Raw genomic sequence first — 23390 nt, forward strand, 5'->3', positions numbered from 1 at the left:
GGGAGGGGCGGCTGCTTTGAGCCGGGCTGAGGATGAGAGCTGAATGAGAAATCGCGGCTCAGATGCTCCTTCTGCTGTGACTCCTCTGCTCTGCTCTACACGGTCGGACTCTGAAACAACGCTTCTCAAAGCCTGGGTGGAGACGCATAGCTGGGTTTGAGGCGAGATTAAAATGGATACTTGAATCATTTTGGATGGCTATAACATTTGAAACTTGCAACACGCTCTTTGCTGTGTTGAATTGTCTTCTGTGGTTATTTAAGCGTGGTAAGGTTAAGGAGGCTGAGGGTGTTCATGCTCTACTGGTTATAAAACTACGCCACTGTGTTACCACATTTCAAAAAGGAAATGGTTTTGGTTTTGGGGGTCATGACGTGGAATACTTTCTGGATACATCACTGTGGTGTACAGAGTCAGCCGTTCACATGCTTTACAGCTGGGATGTAATTGTCCTTTTTCCTTTACTAATCTATCAACAATCTTTTTGACTCTGACGAAGGCTTGATGCCGAAACGCGTCAAGAGTTTTCCTTTAGGTCTAACATGACTATGTCATTACAATAAAGGCATTTTAATTGTTTAAAAAGAGTGTGCCTTGGAGTTTTCTTGTGATTTGTGTGTCTGCATGTATCTTAATCCAAAGAGCACCTACAACAATCTCTTTTTGAGTCTGAAATCCTCGCCTGTGAATATTATATGTCCAAGGCTTTTATTGTGAAAGGTGAGAAAAGAAGGAGTGGATCTGGTCTGCCTTTGTCAAGGTTGAAAGGAGTAATAAAGTTTGCCGTCCTGGTTCGGGCTACGGTGCCTCCGTGTTGTCGTTTCTTGTATATAGGGGCAACTCAACCAACTCTGCACAACGTGATTGGTTGATGCCTTTATGCAATTACATTGCTTTTACGCTGTTTAATATTCACATTCTGTGAGAAAGTATTCATGAGAAAAACAACAGTTTGAATATATTGAAGTGCGAATTAATCGCACGAAAAAACGCCCCCGGTGTGGTAAGGCCTTTAGTCGACTATGAATTTCTTTGGTCGAGGACAACCCAACAAACATATTAGCTCCTTCCTTCCCTTCAAATGCTCAAATAATGTCATTAATAGTATTCTATCCATGCAACGTCATCATGAAGTCATGTATTTTAAGCACAGTGTGGTTGTAGTGCATGATGGGTAGTGAGGTTTCCTACCTGGCGGCAGAGTCTCCAGGCCGTGAGTCTTGTCGTCAGACAGGTGAGCTTTGCTCCTACTGGACGAGTCACTGGAGCCCCAATCATCCTGAAACAAGCAGAACAAACACATCACACACACAGTTTAGCAGCATAGATACACAGTTTAATCTGAAACCAAATAAACAGGAGAGCAGCTGAGAGACGTCTTATCCAACACACAGGAATCGGTTATCTCTTTAAAGATATCAATTAGAGCATTTTGGCTGTAAAATGTGCAGTATTATGAATAATAACACACTGTAAAACACCATAAAAGGTATTTAGTTTAATAAACGTATCTTTTGTCTTTGACTTAATGTAAATATACAAGTTTTACATGACTGGAGAACTCTTTTGACCCTTCTGTTTGTTGAAACTTGCTGTTTCTCTTTAAGACGAGTCCTGGTTATTTCTTTTCGTAATAATGAAACCCATGTCAGACCAGAGTCTGCCTCAGCTGAGTTCACTCAGCTTAAGTCCATTTGGACAACAGGATGTCCAGCGAACGTGATTCTATTGTCCCAAGATGTTGAACAAACAAAACATCTTCTAGAGAAGCACTTAATGATTAAATCAATTCATACCAGTGTGGGCAACCTCCGGGTCTGAAGAGTGAAGGCAATGAGGAAGTGCCTTAAACTTGCATTCTTTCTAACAGCCAGCAGGGGGCGCCTCCTCTGATTGCAAAAAGAAGTCTGATTGTATAGAAGTCTATGAGAAAATGACCCTAATAGTGTGTTTTCAGTTAATGAAAGTTAATCGTAACATTTTGATCGCCTAAAAAATGTCGTATTCGGTGTTCGGTTGTACTTAGCTCCGCCCTCTCGTGTCACTTCTGGTTGCAAAAAAGAACCAAGATGGCGACAGCCAAAAACCAAAATAGCAGTCCACAAACCAATGGGTGACGTCACGGTGACTACGTCCACTTCTTATATACAGTCAGTATGATTCATGCACATGTTTTAATCCCATTCAATCATCGATCCACTCATCCACTCCTTTAGCCCGACAATCAGACTGAAAAGCTCTTTTGTTTCACCGTTTGAATCATTGACACAAATCTGAGATGTGCATTGATTCAGAAGCAGGCAAAGTCATCCATTCTTTCATTCATTCACTCTTTCATCCCTCCCTTTCATTTCCTCCTCTCCATTCATCAGGTCTTCATTCATTCACTCCACCAGTCCATTGAGCGGCACGGTTTAATGCCCACAACGTTTACACAAATGGACAGATGACTGAACCATCCCTCCTTGTGTCCACTTATGTTACCATTAAAAGCCACTGGATCGATACACTGGGAGGCACAGTAATTAGCACCATTCATCCCCTGTCCAGTCTGTTGCCCTTGACTTCAGAAAACTATTGTCTGACTCTATTTGCTCTGTAGTTCCCATTCACCTTCAGCCTCTCCCAAATGCTTTATTGATCTGTTGTCACACAGTCCGGCAGTGACCGTGTGACATTAGAGACCACCACAAACACCATTCAACAGTTCATTTCTACAGCAGAGAGAAAGCCATGAAGGGTAGAAAAAGGATTTTGTCATGCTTTTAAGGCCCTTGCATTTCTGGTAGCAAAATAGCTGCTGTTGTTTTCACTCTGTGCCAGCTTTTACATTCATCTACTGTAGACAGAGCGTCAAGCTGCTGGAAAACTATACAACCATTTTTCAGTGACTTAAATAAGATTAGATTGCCCAACACCCACGACTACTATAAAAAACCTACATAAAATCAATTTCTATATGTGTTCCTGACAGCTGAGTGTGTGAACATTCAGATGGTAATGCTGAGTGTAGGATGAAAACTAAAGCTGGCAGTAGACTCGCTGCAGAAATACAGTTTGACAGGCTCTCAGGGAAAAACAGGACACGTTTTCAAGTGACATAAATCTCCAAAATGGCTTTGGACTTTTGCTTCGTTGAGCCGTTTTGTCTTTCTGACATTTTACGGTCAACTCTTCAAACCAAAATGTTTCATGGCTCTGCATTTTGAGCTGGTTATAAAATCGTTCACCTTTGTGGATGATCAGACAGAGATTGGAAACCAGAGGAATCTCTTTTCCTCTTCAGTCTTCATGTGTTTTCTCTGCTGCGTCCCCATTTGTACTGTCAGATATCTGCTTTATGTGAGTTTCACTTTCAGCTGTATAGAAGTTGAGTTGCTGCTGATGAAAACCCAACATCTCCTGATTTTGCTGCTTCATAATAAAAGCATCTGAATAACAAAATAACTCGGGGAATTTCATTGTGAAGAATTTATAGGAAATGAAATGTTTATCTCCAAATTAGCAGAGCTTTGTTAGCGGCTATTCTTAGTAAAAACAAGTCTACTAATATAATACTCCAAAGAGAAAGAGAACAAGCAGCAAAAATAAAGGGGGAATTTTAGTGTGAAGAAAATAGGGTAACACTTCATTTTACAGGTCCGCAAAATCAGGTGATAATTATTAGCCTATTTGAAATTTCTTTGGAATTACTGCCAAATTAACCCCAATATTTACCTCAAAATTGATCAAAAATTACTTTATTATAAACATGATTTAATACTTACATGCTGAAATAGCATATAATCGTTAAAATAGGGCCCTTAGGCGTGAGGAGTGGCTGTGTGCTGCTCTTCATCGGAGGTGGAAAACCAAAACTCATAGAAGACACTTCTGATCAGGCACAAATCTCAACATTGTGTGACTTATTGTCTACACAAATGTAACCCGGTAGCTAAAGTAAATATTCAGGGAGTTTTTTAAAGAAATTTCAAATAAGTTATTTGCTAATTATTACCCATTTATCAGCAGACATGGAAATAAAGCACATCAATTAACATTGTGTCTTCTCCTGGAAATGAATTAAATAAATCACCAGCTATTGGGAAACAGCAGAATATAAATTATTAAATAATGATTATAATAAAGTCATTTTCTAGAAATTATAGAAAATGGAGGTAAATATTTGGGTAATTTGGCAGTAATTCCAAAGAAATTTCAAATAGGTTACTTTCTAATTATCACCTAATTACCATGAAATTTGCGGACCTGTAAAATGAAGTATTACCGAAAATAGGAAATGAAATGTATTTATCCACCGTTTTACAGCTGACGTTCCGGGTCAAACCGAGCCGAGCCAAGCCAGCACATGTGTGGGAAAAACCCTATTACTACTGAGTGTCACTAAACATGTGACGAGTATACTGAGATTCGCATGTGCTGTTATCTTTGACAGTGGTGTGATTTAGTCAAAGGTTGCAGGCTGTTGTTAGTATAACACCACCGTAACATGATTATACAACTCACGATGTGGTCAGCTATACAGTAAGGTGTGATTCTGTCTATCAGATCAAGTTGATCACATCTGTCATGTCCTCGGTTCTCTTCTGAACCTCAACGAGCTTCCTCTTCACATGCCTGGCTGCCTCACAGACCACACTTCAGTCTTTAGACACTTCAACAGCTGCATCTAGAAACGGTGTTGTGGAAACTCTGTCTCATGAGAAAAGACCTCCTCAAAGCTTCTGTGCAGCTTCACGTGCAACAACAAATGTGCAAAGACCTGTGCAAGTGCACAAAGACATGCTACACACACACACACACACATGCATACCAACACCTTCCAACTGCACTTTATAGACCAGGACTGCAGCCCTGACAGAAGAACAGACAGTCCTAAAAAATTCATGGTTTCATCATCTGACTTTTCAATGAGGCCAGTTGTGTTAAATATGAGGTCCAGACGTTAACTCGCAGGGACAGAAGTGACATCACATCCTGCAGACCTTTCTGGCATTTTCAAGTGTGTCATAGCAGTAAAGCACAGGTGTAACGAATAACATTAACGCTGGCTCTCTTCTATTCAAGTGTGTCCGTAAGTCATGATGACAGTGAGCCAGAATGAACAATAGCAGCAACTAAAAGGAATTCAGACATCATTCATTTGATTATTCACACCTGTGCTTTTCCTGCTGCGACATTTAAAAAACGTCTCCCATGACAAAGGCCTGTATTAACAACCCTGCAGCTGGAACACTTACACAGTCACACCTGTGTTTGACAAGTCATAATGTCCTGTGTTTAAGGGATAGTCCGGGTGTTTTGAAGTGGGGTTGTATGAGGTACTTATCCATAGTCAGTGTATTACCTACAGTAGATGACGGTCAGCGTGCCCCCAGTTTGGAGAAACAAGTAATGGGCAATTGGGAAAGTAATGTAATTGGTGTAACACCGACTACCGCAGCAAGCCTAGTGTACGCTATATTTAGAATATTTTCAGATGGGAAACTGAACTGAAAGAAGTTTCACTTTCGGTCCACAGCAGTACATTGCTTTGCTCCGGTGTCAGTACTCCTGTCCGTTTCTCCAAACTGGGGGCGTCCCGACTGTCATTTACTGTAAGTAACACACTGACTAAGGATAAGCACCTCATACAATCCCACTTTAAAACAAACCATCCCTTTAAAGAAGCATAGGAAGTCAGTATTAAAGTCTAAACTAATAGTTAAGCCATAATATTATCATATTCTGTCAAAAATGATTGGTATTTAGTGCAACAAGCTAAATTTACTTCCATGGTAGCAGCTCTGTGTAACTCCAACCTGTTGAAGGCTTTTAATACTATGATTGTTTTAGCAGCTGTTCTCAATTTACAATCAATTCATAAGAAGACCATTTAAGTGACAGACAGCTGGCTGAACAAGCAGCCAACAGCCTGTTGAACGTCTACCAGTTTACTGTTGAGTGTTGAGAGACCATCAAAATAAAGCGAAGCCTTGCACACCACTCTGCACAGATTTAAAACATCGTATGAATATGTTAAAAATGTTAATGTGTTAAATTCCATTTGGGAATTAAAAATCTGTTTCAAGTCCCACGCCTTTCGTATGCTGGTATACCCTTGAGTCGACACGCTCATGAAAAGCCAGTGCTGGGAAGAGAGATCAGCACGTAATTTTCCCCGCTGTGCTTGTAAATGCCAAATATTTATTTCATGACTGCAGTTCTAGGTTCCACTTTTACTCATTTTAACTGCAGAAATTCATCATTTAACTTTATTTTTGAATTAACAGAAGAACAGGGTAACAGAAGGGGAAATGAGAGGGAGTGAAAGAGAGACAGAGAGGCTAGAAATGGGAACTCAACGTGATAAAAAAAGGAAATTGGAAAGAAGGGTGAATTGTAAAGAAGTAATGAGAGAGAAATCTGTGCTGCTTGCTTCCCGTCTAAACCCCCTGTGATTTATGGGTATTGCAGTCCATCACAGATCGCACCGAGAAAAAAAGCATTAGAGGATGATGACAACAATGCAGGGCCGGTACGCGTGGTTGATCAACAAATGGTTGCTATAAATATGACTTATCGCTGATTGAAACATGATTTAAAAGGGTACGCAGAGAGCAGATGTTAGAGTAGAGATATTTTTATACCTCACATCACATGAATAGCTTTGGAAACCTCTTAGTGATAATGGCCCCAGCCTGTATCTGCCTCTCCTCCAAACACAAACATGATTGATTAAAACTGTGTGCACACAAAAAAACGTAAACAACACACACCTCAGTGTATCAGCTACAGCCAGAGATATTAGAAACTGAAGAAAGCACAGTGTTTTCAGTGACTGTTAACCCCTTAATATCCAGTATCACATTTTGCCCTTTCAGGTGTGTATTCTGAATCACCTACTTCTAACTCTTAATTGAAGCTAACACCAGTGGGCTACCTCCGGGTCTGAAGAGTGAAGCCAATGCTGAAGTGCCTTAAACTTGCATTCTTTCTAATAGCCAGCAGGGGGCGACTCCTCTGGTTGCAAAGAAGTCAGATTGTATAGAAGTCAATGAGAAAATGACTCTACTTCTCACTTGATGTATTACCTCAGTAAACATTGTAAACATGAGTTTATGGTCTCAATCGCTAGTTTCAAGTCTTCTTCAATACAGCATGATGTTCATTTAGTAAATTATGGTCCCATTTAGAGTCAAATAGACCATAAAGCAGGGGATGCTTTAGGGCGTGGCTACCTCGTGATTGACAGGTCGCTGCCACAGCCATGTCCGGTCTGGGAGTTGTCCGTGTTTTCGTCTTACAACTTTAACCCTTTCACAGTGTGTTTTCAGTTCATGAAAGTTAATATTAACATTTTGATCACCTAAAAATTATAAAAAATATTATTCAGCATTTGGTTGTACTTAGCTCCACCCTCTCGTGTCACTTCTGGTTGCAAAAATGAAGATGGCAATGGCCAAAATGCAGACCTCGAGGCTTCAAAATGGCAGTCTACAAGCCAATGGGTGAAGTCACGGTGACTACGTCCACTTCTTATATACAGTCTATCTATGGTTATATGGTGTTTAAATAGTGTCATATTCAAACCCAAGAAGACTCCTTGATTTTCATGAACAAAGTCTGGCTGCACAGCATGAATTTGTAATAAACTACCAATCAGTGTTTAAAGGAATAGTTGAACAATTTTGGGAAATACGCTTATTCGTGTTCTTACAGAGTGAAGGATGAGAGGATTGATGCCACACTCATATCTGTGCGGTGAACATGAAGCTACATCCAGCAGCCGGTTAACTTAGCATAACGTCTGAAATAAGGGGGAAACAGCTAGCCTAGCTCTGGATGTATGCTTATGTTGTCTGTATCTTTCCTCTTCTTATCTCTCCTTACATCTCTGTCTCTAAATTTATGTCTTTCACATCTTTTTGTCTCCAACTTCATCCTTCTCTCTTCTGCAGCGTCACTTTGGCAGCCGCTTGCTTAGTCTGCCATCTTACAGATGGTCATGACACATAGAGGCAAGAAGACACACCTCATACACACATTGAATTAAAAAACAACACACATTCAGAGGAGGACGGTGGAGTCGTCTGTCACTGAGGTGTAAAGCCAGTTTCTGTCCAGCTCTCTGGTCAGCGAGAGAAGAGCTGAAGTCAATCTCATAAATGCTCCACTCACCGTGAAAAGATATAACAGCATGTAAAGCGTGGTTTTAAATATCTGTGCGAGGTACGGTAGAGGTCGTTTGGTGGTTTGCTTTGTTTGGTTATCTCTTAGACTTGTTTAATCTGCCTCTTTAGGATTTTCTCAGGTGGCGGTTGGTTTGTTTTTCTGTTTTGAGCCACCTAACAACTCTCGTGGGTGTTTGTATCCCTGCGGTGTGTGTTTATCTCTGTGCTTTGTTGGTGGTTTATGTAGAGCAGCATCAAGCATCTCACTGCACATAAAGACTTTATATTCATTAAGAAAAGAGGGACAACATGGGGACTTTATATGGAAACTTAAAGGACCAGTGAGAAAATGACACCATCACAGTGTGACAGGTACATGCTTTATGTCAAAGCACCTGCAGTCAACTAACTATGAACACATACTGAGGCTGTCAGAATTAATTTCAATATTCAAATGTCGGTCGGATCATGTCAAAAAGAGCCTTCCTGTTGCAGCACACGTCAAAAACAGCAATTTCTATCTTCCATTTTACAGCTGAGTGGACTGAACGCATCTCTGGCCGTTCGTGTCGTGACTTCAGATGAACTCTGCAGAGAACTATGAACCTCTCCTCTGAGCTAAAAGATATTTAAATTCCCTTCAGTAAAAAAGGCAAAACACACAGACTCAAATCATTCAAGGATTTACATAAACGGAAAAGCTACACGCATCAACATGTATATTTAACATAAATTCAAATCTGAGGTTGTTCAGGTCTACTTTTAGTCCATTCATAGTCAAATAGTGTTTCTAGGAGCAATTACCAGCCTTAATAAACTTCTTCCCCCCCAACTGAAGGATCAACGCTGGGCACAAAAGAGCTCTCACACCTGCTTCTCTGTTAATGAGATGAACTTTAAACCCCCAACAGATCCGACCAAACATGCAGGCGTGTGTGTGTTTGTGTGTTAAGACCTTAGTGTCAGCTCATATTTGTGTATGTAGGGGTTTGTGAGCTCGCATGCATTAGTGTGTCAGTGTGGTCACACGCATTGGGATCCGTCTGCGTGTTTGATCCAGTCTTGGTCAAGCCTCTAATAGTCAGAGTATAATCCACAGTAATCTGATCACATCCACTGATAGATTAACTCAGATAGGAGCCAAGAATCCACCAACACACACACAGACTCACACGTATGAATGACATGGCCCCCACAGACATATACAGTCCATTCGAGATGAAATACAAGTTAACGTAGGACTTTTTCTCTGCAATAAATGCCCAAACTGGTTTTGATTTTCACAGCGTAAATCCAGATGAAACCATGTTTCTGATACAACGAGCAGCGCCAATGATCTGATTTACTCTGTGGGCTTAATTCATCACAAAATCCCTCCAACAGTACAGTACCCTACAAGGCATCAGGCATGAAGAGCAGCAGAGAGACAGGAGGTAATGAAACACTGATGGACACAGTTAATATGCTGCTGTCATTATTTACATAACACTCACTGTTTTGTATTACACAGTTACATCTTGTATTGGATGTACGCCTGGAGACACAGCGACAATGCCATCATGCCGAAGCTAAGCAAGTATAATTGTTTACCACATTCACCATCTTAGTTTAGGGTGTTGGCATGGTGATTAGCACTAAACACAAAAAACAGCTGCAATCAGTTTTGCAGGTATTGGACGAATTTAAATGTTGACCTGATGATGGAGCCAGATGAAGAGTCAGAGGATCACCAAAGTTATTCAGGACATAAAAGTTAAAAAAAAACTGAAGATACCTCATTCATAGCGGTGCTTCTAGTCTCTCCAGTAATGCTTCTACTCCTTGGTGCATTTCTTTATATTGTAATATTTATATCAAGTTGCTAAGTAAGGGATAATGTACAGTGAGCTGATCATTTATGTGAAATAAACCCTGACAGGGCGATGTGGCTTTGCGCGGGTGGACCCCAATGCAATGCGGAGGGAGTCTTGCATCACCCTGAAGGGGTTTAATTACACAACTACTTACTTAAGAAATCAATAATATGACACAAAAACGGTCCTCCAGAGTCCGACATCAGAGCTGCGCCCATAGCAACGGTCTGTTATACATAGCAACGGTCTGTTATACAGAAATAACAGACCGTAGAACGTCGTGGTTGACCAATCCAAATCAGTGTGGTATTCTTTGCTGTTCAGCACTAGATGATTTAAGGCACACTTGTTGGCAATCAAGCCCAAAGCAAATAGTGTAGTTTGCTCTTTGTTATTAATGTAATTTGTCAATAAAATAGTGTCTATGCCAGTAACTTGGTGTGCGCTGGAATTTTGATTTCATTTGGTTTATGGTGACATAAATGTCAGTATCAAAATTCATGAAACTCCATCCAATATTTGTTGAGGCACTTCACTAAAAAACAAAAATCTCAGCCTCATGGTGGCGCTAGAGAAAAAGTCAGGTGATCACCAAAGTCATTAGTATTCATCCAGCTGTTGAGATATTTTAGTCTCGACCAAAGTGGTGAACCGACCGACATCGCCAGAACAATGCCACTAGTATGGTCTAAAAATCCATCAGAAAAGTAATAAAGGAATACATTATGCTCCTCACCTCCCACGATAGTGCACACTTCAGTACGGAAAATCAGAGTTATATCTAGTGTCTCCCATACGTTAATGTCACCAAAACCCAGAAGGCGATGCTGCTGGTTTTCGATAAAGTATGTTGTTCTGTGTAACATCATGTGCCACTTGGTGCAGACTTTCACCCACAGGGCGTCCTACAGCAGCGAGTGCTGTTACTGACAGCTCAGGTTCAAGCCCCTGTGACAGCCAGCATCTGTCCTGCTGAAGTGTCCTTAAGCAAGACACTGAATCCAGATCAGCGCCGGGGCGTGGTGCTCAGTGGCTGAGCCTGACCTTTGACCTCCCTGACAAGTGAGAAGAGTTCAAATGTCCCCACAGGGATTCAAAGCAACATCACAAAAATATCATACAGCCCTGGTTGTCCCAGAGGGAAACCACAGTCTTGATGGAGAGACAAGAGAGGGTTAATGTTATAACCATCTCTTTACCATCACCCAACATTGTGTATAAGCAGCCTGTCTGGTCAGATAAACATCAAAAATGTCAGAAATGTTCCTTCACAAGTCAGTGCATGGGAAACTAATCTTAACATCAAGTACCTTAAATCACATGATGCCCTCTCAATTATCTGTTCCTCTCCTCTCAATCTACTTAAGACAAATCTACTGAAATCTACTGCTAAAACACACTCCCCTTACTGTTACAAGCATCTCTAACATCCTTACATTAACAGGGTTATCATCAGTGCACTGTGACCTTGACTGTGTTTCTTAGGGAAACACATCATGTTAAATGTGAAAGTAAAATACACCCAAAGAAAGAGCATTAACCTACATTCAAGGAATACATTTTTCTGGAAGAATCAACTGCAGTTATGGCCGAAAATCAAATATTTATTCACATTAATATCTTATTTATACTCAGCAATAACCACAGTCTATGCTTTAATGTAAAGCACAGACAGAGATTTTATCATCACCCGAAGCCTGGTGAGCGGCTGCATTTCAGACCTGACCTGGAAATGAACTCGCCCTGTAGCTAAACCTCAACACAACCAACAAGTAACCACAGAGGAAGAGAAAGGAGGAAGAACAGAGACAAACACTGTTTCACCATTAAGTCACAGAGATATTTCTTCTGAATTTGGTTAGTAACCTATACATTTGTGTTATTGCTAAAAGTTCACAGTCATGCTAGCAGCTCTGTGAAAAATGTATTTAGGCACCGCAGGGCTTTGAGTTAAAAGCCAATATCAGCATGCTGACATGCAGCTGTTTAGCAGGTATAATGTTCACCAGCTTAGTTCAGCGTGTTAAGGCCCAGAAACACCAAGCCGACATCAAAGAACTAGCGGCGATGAAGGCCGACCGTTTCATCGCCTCACGTCGCCTTTGTCTTGGCCGACAAGTTGCATTTGAAAACACCGTAAAGACTACAGCCGACGGCCAGTTAGCGCGTACGTTCTGTGCCTGCGTGAGAGGAAATACATCTCCACACCAGCAGGCGGTAGTCTGTATTCGTCATTCAATAAGGGAAACCGGAAGACATACAAGCCGTTGTTATGATACGTACATGAAATAAGCGGCGTTTGCCGACCATTTTCACTTTCACTCACCACTTAGCTTCATTCCAGATGGACATGTCGTTGTGAAATGTATCTGTGTATTGGAATGATCAGACGAAATGAAGTTCAAAAATGAGAACAGCCCTCTGTGTTTTTCCTCTTGACTTGAAACTCGTTTGCTTGCTTTCCTCATTTCTGTTTCTCTTCTCGTGCACTGATTGGTTGAAGCTGAACAGCCAATCAGAGTGACTTCTCTCACTGACGGACTCCGCCGCCAAAAAACCTCAGACACGGGCAGAGTAGAGCTGACGGTGCGGGACACACCGCAAAACCTAGGCCGACAGACGCTCACCGGCGGCCGACTTGGTGTGTCAGGACCTTTAGCTAGCATTTGCTAATTAACACTAAACACAAACTACAGCAGCTGGCTTGGCTAAAAACTTAAGAACACGGACATACAGTTTACCAAAGAGTAATGAGAGTCATTATTAAAAAAATAAACCCCACTTTTCCAATCAGCTTCTTCTAATTTGCCTAATCTTCACAGTTCACGAAAAGCAATTAAAAAGCAAACTCGCTAAAGGGAGTTTTGCAGTTTCCTGAACTTTGAAGTTCTTACAGTTTATAGACCAGGGCCTGCGTAGATGTGAATGAGTATGCGTGGCCAATCACTAGAAACAAAGAGCTCCTTCTTTGCTAGACGACAACTAACAAGATGGAAAACAAAAATGTGATTGCATCACGCCATCTCTGTTTCCGATGCAATCAGCCCCCCACCCTTTAACGTGTTAGCAGGGAAACAAAATATGGCATCTTCATCTGTAAAGGGACTCATTGAGAGCGCAGACGTTCACAATGTAACCGTGTTAATATCAGTGATTCAGGCCCCCCGTGGTGATGCCGTCCTCTCCGGCTCGCACGGCAACTTGTTTATTCAGGAGAAGAAAGAATCTGGAACATCAAGTCACATTTTTTTTCCTCCTCTTTAATCAAAGACTGTGTGCTCGGGCACACGCACACACACACACACACACAGGACTGTATCTTCTGGCAGCAGTTCAACATGAAAGGATGAGGGGAGTGAAAGAAGCTTGTTGCTGAAAACAAGTATTAAAAAACAGCCATAACTGGGATGTCATTACACGCAGTAGGAGAGCGAGGTTACGCAGTGGGGGGATGCACACGGAGGCTTTTTGGCATTTGTGGCTGTTTTCTTTTGCCCCCCCGCTGTGCTTTCCAGCAATCAATGTTGAAGTTTAACCTGTTTTTTGTGCCCCTGTAGCAGCAAACTTTGGAATAAAACTGTCAAATTACATATGGCTGAACTTTTCACCTGCGAGCACCCCCTCCTCCCAATGTTTCCTAACTTCATTTCATTTTAATCTCATCTCTCCTCTCTTCCTTTGTCATGTGGTGGCATCTTCTCCCGTCTCGTCTCCCCTCGATTAATTCTCCTCTCTTCTTACTCCCCTCCAAATGCCACCTCCCACTGATCAGCCCTCATCTTCCTCCTTTTTCTTCCTCAGTCACGAATTTAACATTTTGAATTTTAGCCTGTTATTTTCTCAACGTCGCTCCTCTCTGCTCACAACCTACTGCCGCTACTTAAAGTGAAAGAGAACCATGGCGCTTTGGGTTAAAGCCTCTCAATAAAGTGAAAACACACTCGTCAAACATCTTCAGCATGCCAGCTTGTCAGGAGCTGAGGCTCTGCTCAAACTCTTAATTTATCTAACTGCTTTCGCTAAATACTGCTGAAGGGGAAACATTAGCGGGAACATTTTGCACATGGCTGATTACACTCTCGCCATAGCTGGTTGGCAGACATGCGAGAACATCGCTGCATGAGAGAGATAGAGACAGGAAATTTGAAAAGGACTACAAGAAAGCAGAGCATAAGGATGCAACAGTCCGACGATGGGAAGCTGATCCACATGTCTGTTAAAGCCAAGATCGCACTACACGACTTTCTAAATCGTCAGCTCGCTGTACTGTTCACTCTACACAACTTGCTGTCTTGTAATCAGGAGTCATGGTGGTTTTCACACTAAACGACTGACCGGCGACATGGGTTCACACGCTATAAGATCTTTCACTGGGAAGGATCCCCGACGAGGTCTACAAACTACATTTTGTCACGATAACATAAGCGAGAAGTGACACAGGCGAGTGATGCTTGTTGATTATCGTTGACATGTTTTGTTCACAAAATAGCCTGTTTCCACACGTCTTTTCTATTTCCCCTAAGGTTAGATCAGTCACCGTATTATGGGTTAAGTTTATTCATGCAAACATTCAACACCCCAGGTGCAACAACAACTTTGGTCCACCCACAGTAAGTTCCTATTGTTGCAGGCAACCCCTCCTCCCGGTTTCCCTTTAACCCATTTATTGCGCTCTCATTAGCTGTAGCTCGTGGCCGTCACCACGGAGTCACCATGATCCAGATATTTAGCATTCTACATATCTGGAATGTGTCTACGAGGCACCGCTAAGCGTCTTTGAACAGTTCACACATACGATCGAGCGCCGATGTGCCTCTGATTCCGTGTGCGTTTGTCTGGGGGCAAATTTAACAAATAAATATATAGATAACATAACATACATTTAGTGAATTGTTATTTATTATTGAAATAATAAATCGTACAACAACAACTTGGCAAAAAAATCTTCAACAGAAATTTCAGTTCAAGTTTCAACTTTTTTTATGCAGCAACATATTGGTCAAAACTTAAACAGGAATTAAAATTCCAGTATGTAATGTGTATAGTTTATAAACATAGAATTGAATTGAATAGATCAGCCACATTGTCACCGATATCCGATCCAGCTATTTGAGTCAGCATCGACCAGATATCCGATCCAGTTATCGGTACCGTGCATCCCTACTAGGCTGTAAGAAGTCACATTTAATGACTTATTTTCTGTGTTACTTGTGACTGATTCCTCCAGGGGAGACAAATTAATTACAGTTTTCTCTGATGTCATTATTTTAGGGGACGTTTATATGCTGTCGTCAAAGATTTCATAATTCACAAAGAGCCTATTAATAGAAAAATAAATCAATCTGCTCCTCTGTGTGAGATGAACTGGCTCATTTGTCTACACACATATTTCTGCACATGTGAAGGAAAATTACTCAAAAATAAAAGGAAAAACAAGGCATGGCATTGACACCATTCATCCAGCAGTAATGAAGCTGACAAATCTTTTGGTGTAACTCAACAGGCAGCCTGTTAACTTCAGTACAATGACATTTATACAATAAAAGAAAAACATGCTAACTGTATGAAGGAGGACACACAGAACGAGGACAGGAAGGGAGAATATATCTCGCGGGGCTTTCACCGAGTATACTGTAACACACACAGAGGGAAGGAGTTGCAGTTGTCAGCCACCTCTGAATAAAAAAACAGCTCTGCTCTCCGTCTGTGTCTCTCTTTCTGACATCTAATAAGACGCGACAGAGGAGGAAAGCTATCCAAAACATCACAGAAGTGTGTCACACTCTGACATACAACCCCCTGCTGATGCACGGCTCTGCTTCAAACACGTGGAGGAGCTCATTAGTTCTCCGAGTAACTTTAAAATAATAAAACCTCTATAGAAGAGAGAAGAGAGAGAAGAGAGAGAAGAGAGAGAAGAGAGAGAAGAGAGAGAAGAGAGAGAAGAGAGAGAGGAGAGAGGAGAGAGAGAGAGAGAAGAGAGAGAGGGAGGACAGAACAACAAAAAGAGGGGAAGGGGCTGTTTGTAAAATCCACAAGACTGCAACCCTGAGGCCCCGTCGACTTCGCTCGGCTGAGAATTCAGACTGCAGTGAGCAAACTGTGACAAGTCTCACCAGGGTGTGTGTGTATGTGTGTATGTGTGTATGTGTGTGTGTGTGTGTGTGTGTTACTGAGTGAAAGGGAGAGAGAGACTTGGGGGGTGTGAGTCGGCTCAATGGAGCAATTGTGTGTGCTGGCCGCCTTCCCAAAACCCCATCTGCATCCTACACACACACACACACACACACAGAGAGAAAAACACATGCAAAGAAAGATGCGCGCACACACACACATTCCTACACACACACAAATTCCAACCTAAAGTCAGACCACACACACAAAGAAAAAAAATCTAAACTAATTATCTCTTCAGTTCCTGGGTTTTTGTTTAACACCGACTGAAGAGGGAGACGTCTGAATGAACCCAAATGAAGACGTCCAATAAGCAAGTTTCCTCTCTCTTAATGTCGTCCAGAGGCAAACTGGTGAACGGGTAAATATAAACCACAACAACAATAATCAGGAAACATTAAAATACTTGTGTGGAAGCAACAGGTAGAGAAGATGTGTGTTGCTGGAGAGACACACAATCCTGCATCATCCACTGCTTCGTCGTTAGTTGGAAAGACTCTTGGTGCTCGGAGAACGTCCACCACGTGTACCACATCTCTCAGGGGAAAACCGTGTTTTAAGCATTTGAGCGGTCTGCTGCAGTGACTGCACAGCTGCAGCTCAACAACACTGGACTACTGGATATACTGCTCCACACAAGGAAACCTTTAGGAAATATTTTCACTAAAGCTGTAACGATAGTTATAACTAGGGCTACAACTAATGATTATTTTCATTGTCGATCTATCTGTCGTTTATTTTCTTGATTAATCGATTAGTTGTTTGGTTTATGAAATGTCTGTTTTTTTCTTAGAAAATTACTCAAACTGATTAATCGATTATCAAAATAGTTGGTGATTAATCTAATAGTTGACAAAAGCAAGACATTTGAGGACGTCATCTTGGACTTTAGGAAACACCGATCGAGATTTTTTACCATTTCATGACATTTTATAAACCAAACAAATAATCGATTAATAGAGAAAATAATTGACAGATTAATCGACAATCTCCCAAAAACTTGTGTATTCCTTTAAGGTTGTCCTGTTGCCCTGGCGATCATCTGTCAGTCTGCCTGTCAGTGACGGTTCAACACACCCAATAAACTGAGCTCAGGTTCATGGTGTCATGGTGTCCGTTACATCTTTTGTGGTATAGACACACACGTACACACACACACACACACACATACACACAGAGGAGTCTTTTCATGTAGAGCGAGAGGGGTCAGAGACAGGACCTTCTGTGTTTCTGGACTGCAGACGGACATGAAAGAGCATCAAAAGCGGGCGATAAAAAGTGAGATAGAACGCAGAAAAGAGAGCTGGAGAGTTCACTTGATTCCCAGTTGATGACAGGAGCAGTGAAGAGATCTGTGAGAAAACAAGAGGGCAGACGACGCGACACTAGACCCAACAAGTCATCACTGTTATCATGTAAAACTATGTGGTCTTCATTCCTCTATATGCCAGTTTAAAGATGATCCTTTATGCGCTGACTGAGTGGCACTCAAGGCAGTCACAACAACCCACATATGGAGGCATGATACAGTCGAAAACTGACAATCCCCGAAGTCTTTTCAAAATGTCAGATCTTCACGAGGCGGTAATGATTATATTCGGCGTTATGAAAGCTTGCTTATTCCCTGCTGCTCGTCAGCAGGGAGTTTGAGAATTAATTTGAACAAATGACTCCTGATAATGGGGAAGTTCAGATATAATTTTCTGAAAAGAGGGGAAGGCGCTGCTGGAGACAAAGAAAGAGGGAATGCAAAAACAAGACGAGGCACGAGGGGGATGGAGAGGAAGATGGTGAAGCAGGGAGGGAGATGATGGAGGGAAGTGCTGAATCATCTGAGTGTGTCAGCAGAGGGGAAAAGTAGGCCAGGGTGGAGGGAGGGGTGCAGAGGGTGGGGACGTTAAAATCTCCAATTCAGTTGTACAAACTCTTTCATCAACCACTTTGCTTCCTCCCTTTTCTTTCCCTACACCCCCCTCTTCCTCCCGGCCTTCTTTGATGCCCCTCCTCCTCCTCCTCCTCCTCCTCCTCCTCCTCGTCCTGCTAACAGTAAATGATTGTCCCCTCCTCGACCACAGCGGCGGTCTGTGATTACTACCACCAAAAATGCTCCTTCTTGCTTTTAAGACAATCTGCATGCTGGGGGATTGCTTTCATTATACCGTTTATTACACGAAAGTGATCGTGATTTGTGAAATTTGAAGCTCCTGCCGTTTTTTAAAGAGAATATAATGAGAAGTTTTGCTCAAAAAAAAGGTAGAAAGATGAAAGTTGCAAATAGCTTTGGCAAGATTTGGATGACTTTACAGAAACGATGCTGAGGTCATGAATGTTACGGTACTGATACCATAGGAGTGTCTGTCCATGTGTGTGTGTGTGTGTGTGTGTGTGTGTTTGGAACAGGAAGGAGCTTTAAGTCTATAAATATTTTCCTTCCCATACAAGGAGAAACGTTTTCTGTAAGCCAGCAGGGGAAGGTGTGTTTTCATGAATGGGTATCATGTATGGATGTGAGCCGTAGTGGTGTAATGTGTGTACGTCGCTCAGTGTGTGTGTGTGTGTGTGTGTGTGTGTTTAGGTTGAACCAAAGCCAGGATTTCTACATTCTCACGTATGTAGTCTTAAATCTATGTGTAGATTCAACGTAGAAATATGCACATATAACCTTTGCTCTAGATTTAAAATACTCTCTGTACACACACTTCTTGTTACACATATCAGGTTTAACATGGAGCACACATGCAGCAGCTAGATTCCCACTCCCCTCTGTTATGTGTTAATGGATGTCGGCACACTCCTGTATGGACATTAACCAGACTCGTTCTGTGTTTGGCCTGGCACCAATAACATCCTCTAAAAGTACCGAAGCAGCCCGTCTGTCATTACGCCATTACACAACCCTATAGATATAGTGCCTGATGACATCAGCAGGTCAAATCCGATGGGTGTTATTCCAACATTAATGTACAACGAAGGCGACATGATGGAAACGTTTACTCTCACATTAACTGTTGAAAAAACAAATTCAACCAAAGTCCTTCCGTTATCCCTCTCTCAGCTAAATCAGTCACTCACTCATTAAAAGGGGAAGTCCAGGGATTTAGTATAGCACTTCGCTAAATGTAGCTGAGCTGGCAAGAGACCGGTTGAAATAAGAAGGGTCAAATCAAAGCAGCAAAGTCGGAGATGCCCTGACTTATAGCTCCTAAAGCCCCTTTGCCACAGGACAAAAACCCACTAACATCTGGCTTTTGTCTTCAGTGGGAAAGGTTACAATCTATGGAGGACGAAACCTGCCAAAATAAATAATAAAGCCGATCCCAGCTGACATTGTGTGAAGGCGGGGTACACCCTGGACAGGTCACCAGACTATCACAGGGCTGACACATAGAGACAGACAACCATTCAGGCTCGCATTCACACCTACGGGCAATTTAGAGTCGACAATTAACCTGCATGTCTTTGGACTGTGGGAGGAAGCCACAGAACCCGGAAAAAAAACACGTTAACACAGAGTCGAACCTGCGACCCTCTTGCTGTGAGGCGACAGTGCCACTGCACTGAACCACTGAACCACTGCACCACCGTGCAGCCCGGGATTTTGACAATTATTATAATTTATTAAAGTACAAAACCGTTATGTATGCTTTTCTCAAAGCCACCAGACTCCAGTCAGACATACTTTCATATTTGTCTAATATAGTTTGCTCTTGGTTTGTAAAATATGATGCTCTGCCTGTCCATCTTTGTGATTGGTTATATGCTGCAAACACCGCCCTGTTCATGTGAACGTGCTAATAAGCAGACTGAGAAACCCAGGGTTGATTTACCGAGTTGATAACCACCGTCGTAGGACCGCTTAGCGTGATCTCGTTTGTAAGGGTTAGTTAAGCCAGATAACGAGAAGATACCCTTGGTATGTAGAATTCGCTTTGTAGTACAGGCCTCTGGTCCCGATGGGTCACCTTTGACGTGTGTATGCAGTCGTGCATCTGTGTGTGTTTGTGTGTAACATTGAGCGCACATACTAGGATCACAACACCAGCTCAGCTTGTATTACAAGTTCAACAGCCTGAAGTTAGAGAAAGGGGAACAGATGTGTGGCTTTTAAAGAAGGTTAATTACACACCCCGACTCTTGTTCGGGAACTCTGACGGCACACAAAGGAGGATTTTTTTTTTCTGTAATGGGACGCGGGCCCTTTGAAACAAATTGCTACTCATCATGCAGCTCTCCCCGAGGAAAGGCGTATGTCTCATTTTGAGTTATGACCTATAGTTTCAGCAACCAGACAGTGACATATTACAGACCTTAATCAAGCCATTTTTATGAGCCTGTCTGACAGTTTAGGGGCGTGTACTGTTTTAGGGTGTGTTATTCACAGTTGTATTCAGTTACTCAAATATTTGGCAATAGTCCATTTCATAGAAGAGTCCTTATCATTACATTACATCTGTGACATGCAAACGGCAAGTAAAACTGTTTGATGCTTCACATGAAAACATTAAGCAGCTGCTGATGCTGAGGTATGAACATTACAGCAAACAGAATGAGAAAGGTCGGTTCGATGGCACCCAAAAGTGTAAACCTGGCTTCATAACTGGAGAACATCATGCATCTGCTGTTCATCTGTAAAGTTATCAAAGAGTAAAACTCTGCAATCTGAGGTATTTTGTTCATTTTACTGATGCAATGTAAAAGCTTTGGGTTGCTCTACGGTCTGCTATTTTTCCAACTGTGCTAGTAAAGGTCTGAATTGTCAGCAAGGGATTGTAGCTCAAGATTTTGGACTGTGTGGATGCTTGCAGACATGGGAAGATGACCAAATGTACTTCTTGCAATGAGGAAAGTATCATTTAAGGCCCTGATACACCAAGCCGACGGTCGTTCATGAGCCAGTTCGGGGTCGTCAGTGAGCGTCCATCGGTCTAGTTTTTGCGGTGTGTCCCGCACTGTCGGCTCTAGTCTGCCCGTGTCTGAGGTTTTTTGGCCAATTCAGCATGTTGAATCGGCGGCGGAGCTCGTCGGTGAGAGAAAATCACTCTGATTGGCTGTTCAGCATAAACGAATCAGTTCACGAGAAGAGAAACAGAGGTGAGGAAAGCAAGAAAAACGAGTAAAGTCAAGAGGAAAAACACAGAAGTATCTTCTCATTTTTCATCTTCATCTCATCTGATCGTTCCAATACACGGATATTTTCACAACGACATCTGGAATGAAGCTAAATGGTGAGTGAGAGTGGTGTGAAAATGGTCGGCAGACGCTGCTTTGTTTCATGTACGCATCATAACAACGGCTTGTATAACCGCCGTCTTCTGGTTTCCCTTTTTGAATGACGAACAGTCTCCCACCACCTGTGGAGAGTTATTTCCTCTCACGCAGGCGCAGAACGTACGTGGTAGTTGGCCTTCGGCTGTAGTCTTTGTGGTGCGTTTAAGTGCAACTTTTTGGCCAAGACAAAGGTGGCGTGAGGCGACGCAACAGGCGGCCTTCGGCGCCGCTAGTTCTCCAATGTCGGTTTGGTGTGTCACTGGTAGTGGTAAAGGCCCACCTTTAGTGACATTTGTTACAAGCTTCTTGTTTTGTCAGCTCAGCAGTGATATATCTAGAAAAAAATGCTTCCTGTGTCATACTGTATTATTATTATTATTTTTGAAATCACATTTTAAGTGATCATTGAGAAATGTGAGCTGAAAACTGTCCAACAACACAGCTGAAATAACTGAAATCATGCCACAATGTGTCACAACAAATAAAAGCAGCAATGTACAATATTAGAAACTAAATACACAAGCAACTGCTCACCAATGGTTTTTTTAAATATGTCCTTTGGGTGTTTGTGGTTTATTTCCCCCACTGACATTTTGCTCATTTGTAAGAAGAATCGATGTGCGATGGTACGGTGCTGTGACCATATAGGATCAATCTGCTCCTGCCTTGAACTTCAGCTACAAATCGAGGTATTTATTCAGTAAACAGATCAAGTCGCAGCGAGTAAACAGACATTTACTTTCAGCACCATTTTCCTACTGCAGAGCAATAACTAAGTGTGATTTGATTTCTACTGTGCTGCTGTTTTTAGGAACTGTGAGAACAGTGAGTAATAGTGAAAGAGAGAGAGCTCGGTATAATCTGCCAACAACAGAAACAGCAGACACAGCAGTCCGGCCAGAATACAAATTCTCCGGTACGACAATCTGTCTCAATGCTGCCATTACAGTTTTGATAGTATAATTTCATTTAGCTGTGTTCATACATTTTAATCAGTCAGCTGACAAGAGCCACGTACACACAAAGCCACCTCTGCTTGGCGTTTATGGCTGCAGATCCTCGTGCTTACACACCGTTGGGTCAATCATTCGCTGGCAGCAGGGCGGGACAGTAAACTCTGACTTGCATCATACGCTCTGCGGCTGCCATGCTGTTAATGGACGGCAGCAGAAGGAAGAGTGACAGTAGAGAGGAGATGGGAGGCCATGTCAGGAACAAACAAAGCTGACAGACAGCAGACTGTTATAATAAAACAGTCGATGTATTTACAGTACAAATGCACACTCCAACAAAGCGTAAACCATCCACAACTCCTTCCCAAAGCTTCGCCTCAGCTAGCCGTACCTGCGTCTGTAACCTGTATGTCAGCGGCAGACTTGGCCTCGTCTCTGACATGCAGCAGAGAGGGCGTGAAACAACCCATTTCAAACCAACCCAAGCTAAGGTGTTAGATGGTTTTAGCTATTCTTAGCCAGTCTTGATGGGGTCTGACACAATCGCGTCTGCTCCGCCCCCACCGAGCTGAAAGCACAGATAAATCAAACCTACCTTTTAAGGCAGAAACACACAGAGACATAGGAAAGGGCACGAGGCCCAATGGCCCCAAGAGCTCAGGATATTCTGTTACTCCCTTCATGTAGGTGGTTTCTAAATCTGTGGGTTAGGGCCCAAAGTGGGTCACACTCACAGGCCTGCTTCTGGTGGGTCTGTACATGACGACAACTGTGTTTTCATAATTAGCTCCCAGGGTGACCGACTGAATTTCTGGCCTACTTAAACAGAAGAAACAAACTAAATAAAAGAAGCACAAACAAATAAGAGAAAGCAAGCATGCACAAGAACAGAGAAAAGTCTATTTGTGCAGGACAGGAACACAAAGAAAGCAAATACCAGGGGTGGAATGACATATAGAAGGAAAGAGAAGGTGAGTGGGAGAGACAGA

At 42.2% G+C, this 23390-nt stretch overlaps 1 protein-coding gene across 3 annotated transcripts in view; it reads right to left on the reverse strand.

Moving 5' to 3' along the window:
* Nucleotides 1-23390, reverse strand: part of galnt2 (UDP-N-acetyl-alpha-D-galactosamine:polypeptide N-acetylgalactosaminyltransferase 2) — a 67499-nt gene that overhangs the window by 29701 nt on the left and 14408 nt on the right. For all 3 annotated transcript variants that reach the window (XM_037748904.1, XM_037748895.1, XM_037748910.1), the window contains exon 2: nt 1192-1279. In XM_037748904.1, coding sequence (XP_037604832.1) covers nt 1192-1279 — 88 coding nt within the window. The remainder of the gene's footprint in view (nt 1-1191; nt 1280-23390) is intronic.

This window comes from Sebastes umbrosus, chromosome 2, assembly GCF_015220745.1.
Source record: "Sebastes umbrosus isolate fSebUmb1 chromosome 2, fSebUmb1.pri, whole genome shotgun sequence".
Lineage (NCBI taxonomy): Eukaryota > Metazoa > Chordata > Actinopteri > Perciformes > Sebastidae > Sebastes > Sebastes umbrosus.